The sequence below is a fragment of the Chionomys nivalis genome, chromosome X (genome assembly GCF_950005125.1).
Source record: "Chionomys nivalis chromosome X, mChiNiv1.1, whole genome shotgun sequence".
Classification (NCBI taxonomy): Eukaryota; Metazoa; Chordata; class Mammalia; order Rodentia; family Cricetidae; genus Chionomys; species Chionomys nivalis.
In genome coordinates this window covers 74425772-74429991 of record NC_080112.1, presented here as the reverse complement: position 1 = coordinate 74429991, position 4220 = coordinate 74425772, and the positions used below count along the sequence as shown (strand labels likewise).

General features: G+C 53.3%; 1 protein-coding gene across 1 annotated transcript; it reads right to left on the bottom strand.

The window, feature by feature from the left end:
* Positions 1-309: 309 nt before the first annotated feature.
* Positions 310-3913, bottom strand: Magee1 (MAGE family member E1). The gene has a single exon (XM_057759736.1). It carries the CDS (start codon positions 3675-3677, stop codon positions 837-839), a length of 2841 nt encoding a protein of 946 aa, XP_057615719.1. The 5' UTR covers positions 3678-3913; the 3' UTR covers positions 310-836.
* Between the last annotated feature and the right edge of the window lie 307 nt (positions 3914-4220).

The following is a 4220-nucleotide window of genomic DNA, read 5'->3' as shown; positions in this document are numbered from 1 at the left end:
ATTTAAGTCCATTTACCTCGTGCTGTATGAAGAATTCAATCTTGTCCTCCCACCCCCATCATGTTCACTATGGACTATTTGGATTCAGGAATTAGATTGATGTGTTTCCTCTTAACTCCCATAGAACTCTCTACTTAGTGTACTACATAGCTTATATCATAATAAAACTTCTGGTTCTTGAGTTCTGGAGAAGGTACTGTATCTTGTAAATGTCTATCATACTATTACAGAATATACTACTCTCCCCATTGTATGACAGGAATTGAATAAGTATTTATTGAATAAATTAGTGCATCAACATTGTTTGCTTTATTACACCTTTATTTTTCAATACATTTTAGCACAGCAAAGCAAATACAGGTAGACATTAGTATTCTTCACACAATAGCAGACGGAAAGGGAAGCCAGCCACAACTTAGTGCTTTGTCAGTTGTTGTATATCTGTTTGTTTAATATCTGAAGCTAGATCACTTTACTGATGATTTTTTAAAGCTTTCAAGGAAAAGCCTGTATCTATAGCTATATGCTATATATTATCATTTTGACAATGCAACAAGATGGAAAGAGTCCCAAAACGTTGTATAACACTATCAAAACTCTTATACCAAAGTACAACAAAGACAGCAAGTAGTCAATCACATTTACATCACTGGACAATATTATTAAAACAATTGAAACTTCAAGATACCAAACAAGAACTAAATATGAAAACACATACATGGAACTGGAACACAAATATCAAATACAATACGTGACCCCCCCCCCCAACCCCAATACATGAGAACCAGGGCTCTAGGCCCTGCCGTACAAGGCCTCGCTGACTGCCATACAGTCATCTATCGCAAGTTGCGAACAACCAAGGGCCGGTGCCCGGCGTCAGCTCTATTGGCCTCATCTTCCAGGGCCTCCCTGTACTGCTCCGGCCAGTCCTGTGGCTCCTTCCTGTGGATTCGGGCCACATATCGAAGGACTTTCATCTTGGAGGTTTCCAAGCGGGCTCTAGGGCCCCACACAAAATCATATTGCACTGGATCACTGTCAGGAACCCGCAAACTGTCAATGTAGCGCTGGCTCAAATACCTACAGGTGATCACATGCTTTCTTCCATTTTGAACTCCCAAGCCCCTCAGAAAGGCCCAGACTGCAGACTCCCTCGCATGGTTGCCCATTATAAAGATGAAGCTCAGAACCTGCATTAGGAAGTTGTTGCCGGGCCTGTTTGGACTGTCCATAATCTCTTCAGCATCTTCCATTTCTCTTCGGTTGTACAGGGTGTAAGAGTGGTTCCTGGGATCAAGGACCACTAGCTCTGTGCCATACACATGGTTTAGGGTGCGAGCAGCCCGATTCAGGAGGTCAGGGAACACTTTGCTACACTCTCGACCAATGTAATACAGAATTCCTTTCTTTGGTATAGGCAGCTTAGTTGAATCCATCAGCAGAAATAACTGGACCAACTTCCTTGCCTTGCTCTCTAATCTTGACTCAGGCCATGAATGGGGAGAATATTTTGTGGGACAGCCAGGAGCATCTGAATCAGCAGCCAGGAGCTCTGGAGAAACTTCCTCAAAAAAGGGCCTCCTAAAGTGACGAACAGGCCGCCATCCATTAGCAACATCTCGGACAGCGTCTTCTTCCAGGGCTTCATTGTACTGCGCTGGCCAGTCCATAGGATCTTTGTTATAGATCTTAGCCATGAACTTCAGGATTTTCATCTTGGTGGTCTCGACGTGGGATCGTGGGCCCCAGTAAAATTCATACTCTACTGGTACACAGTCAGTTATCGGCCTGTAGTCCAAGTAACGCTGCCACACGAACTCAACAGACAGAAGCCTCTTCGGGTTGCCAAAAACCGAAAGCCTTCTTTCACGCTGCACCCCGAACCTCCAGAGCATCTCCCAAATATCAGCTTCCCTGGCTTGGTTGCCATTTAGGAATATCTGTCCCAGGATCATCATCAGGAGGCCCATCTTTGGCCCATTGGGGATGTCTTCCAACCCTTCAAAGGGCACAGGTCCCAGTTTGTTGAGCAGGATGTAGGTGTGCTCCTCGGGATCTAGCTCCTTCAGTTCAAACCTAAAAATGCACTCCAGGTGGGCTGCTGCCCGCCTCAGGATCTCAGGGAACTGGTTGCGGTATTCTTTAACAATGAACTCCCTCATTTCCGATTCCTTAATAGGGTACTTGGTCTGATCCTTCACCAGCAGAAACTGCAGCAATTCTGCTACGTTTTGCTCCATAGGATCCTGAGGCTTCAGGGTAAGGGCAACGTGGGCGGTGCCAAGGCCCATAATGGTAATAGAGTTGGAATTCTCACTGTCTCTCAGGACCTGGAATTCCAAGGGGCCTTCTGAACGCTTCGGGCGTACAGAGGGAGCTGAGGCCTTTTGCAGAGCAAGGGAGGTGCACTTGAATAAGTTCATGCCGGCAGAAGCACCGCAGCTCAGCTCAGCCTCAGGGTTGTCAGCGGCAGTGGACACTCCGGAAGCGCTAGGGCCCTTGGCAGCGAGGGGCATCTGCAAGGTGCTCGACCCTTCCCCCAGGGTGTGCAGCCTGGAGGTGCTGCGGCCCTCGCCGCAGGGAAGCAGCCCAGAGGTGCTCGGGCCCTCACCGCAGGGAAGCAGCCCGCAGGTGGCGGATTCCGCAGCGCAGGACGCCACCGAGATGCTGAAGCGCTCAGCAGAAATGGATCGCAGGGATGCGCCCCGGCCCTCAGCGTAGGCTCTCGGGCTCTCACGGGCAGCGGGCCGCACCAAGGTGCGCAGTCCCTTTTTGGAGGTGGGCGGCACTTTGACTCTAGCTCCCCCCAAGATGGTGGGCGGCACCCAGGTGCTCTGGACCTCACCGGAGGGGGGCGGCATAGAGATGCTCAGGCCCTCCGCGGAGGGGGGCGACACGGAGATGTCGGAATCCTCCGAAGCCGAGAGCAGCTCGGAGATGCTCCGGCCCTCAGCAGAGGTGGGCGGCAGGTTGATGGCCAGTCCATCAGAGGCAGTGGGCGGCACCGAAGTGCTTGGGGCCTCACAATCGGGGGAGGGCATGTTGATGCCCGGTCCCTCCGAGATGGTGGGCGACACGGAGGTGCTCGGGCCCTCGCCAGAGGGAAGCGGCGCGGAAATGCCCGATTCCTGGGAGAAGGTGGGCGGCACCGAGGTTCCCAGGCCCTCAGCCAGGGTGGGCTGCACACTAGGGCCCTCATCGGAGTGGGGCTGCTTGGAGATGTTCAGCCCTTCAGAGTCATCGAGATGCTCGGAGGCCTTTGAGCCCTTAGGAGCAGTGGGCGACACAGAGGTGCTCGGGCCCTCCGCAGCGGTGATTGACATAGCGGTGTTCAGCCCCGCGGAGACTGCAAGAGACCGGGAGGTGCCAGGGCCCTCCTTCCCGGAGGTGGGCAGCTCCGAGGTGTTCGGGCCCTCAGAGATGATGAGCTGCCCGGAGGCGCTTGAGCCCTCTGAGGCGGTGGGTCGCACAGAGGTGCTTGGGCCCTCCCGGGGGATGGGTAGCCCGGAGGTGCCTGGGCCCTTAGAGGCGCAGTGGCCCTGAAGGATCTGAGGATCGCTGGGATCCTGAGGGACGTCTGGGCCTGGCACGGCAGCAGGGAGACCTTTCCCGCTGCTGTTGCGCGCATTTGCCCTGCCACCGCGGCGGCGGCGCGAATTCTGGCTTACCAGCGACATGGTCCTGTCGACCTGCGTGTGGAAGCTGACACCGACAGGCCCGCGGTCTCGCAGAAGAGGACGCGAGGTGTGTAGGCGCTCCTGCACAGAACTGCCACTAGCAAGTAATGCTGCTGCTGTTGCCAGAACCAAAGTTCCAAGCAAGTCACAGGAGCCGAATTTAGAGGTGGTGGGAAAGAAGGAAGGTTCTAGCCAACGGAGAACGCTAGTCTCAGAATACTCGATTCTCACACCCCGCCTTCTGCCGCAGTCCGCGCAGGCGCTGTTGGGCTCTGCGGCAAGGCGACCCCGCCCCGCCCAGCCCCTCCCGTGGGTCTGCGAAAGTGGACCTGGTGATTCTGCACCAAAACTGCGCAATGGCTGGAGGGAGGCTTTGGTAGGGTAAAACAAGGAGCTTGGAGCAGATGGGCAGAGAATAAAGATGGAGGTAACACTAGCCATTTCTCAGAGTCAGGGTACCTATTAGAGGGTTTCTACTCAATTGTCAGGTACTTAATAGATTTTCAATATTGGTAGTTAGCATCCTTAGGATTTGCATCTTCC

Coding starts and splice junctions, on each gene's coding strand:
- Magee1 (XM_057759736.1), bottom strand. CDS start 3,677: ATGTCGCTGGTAAGCCAGAATTCGCGCCGCCGCCGCGGTGGCAGGGCA.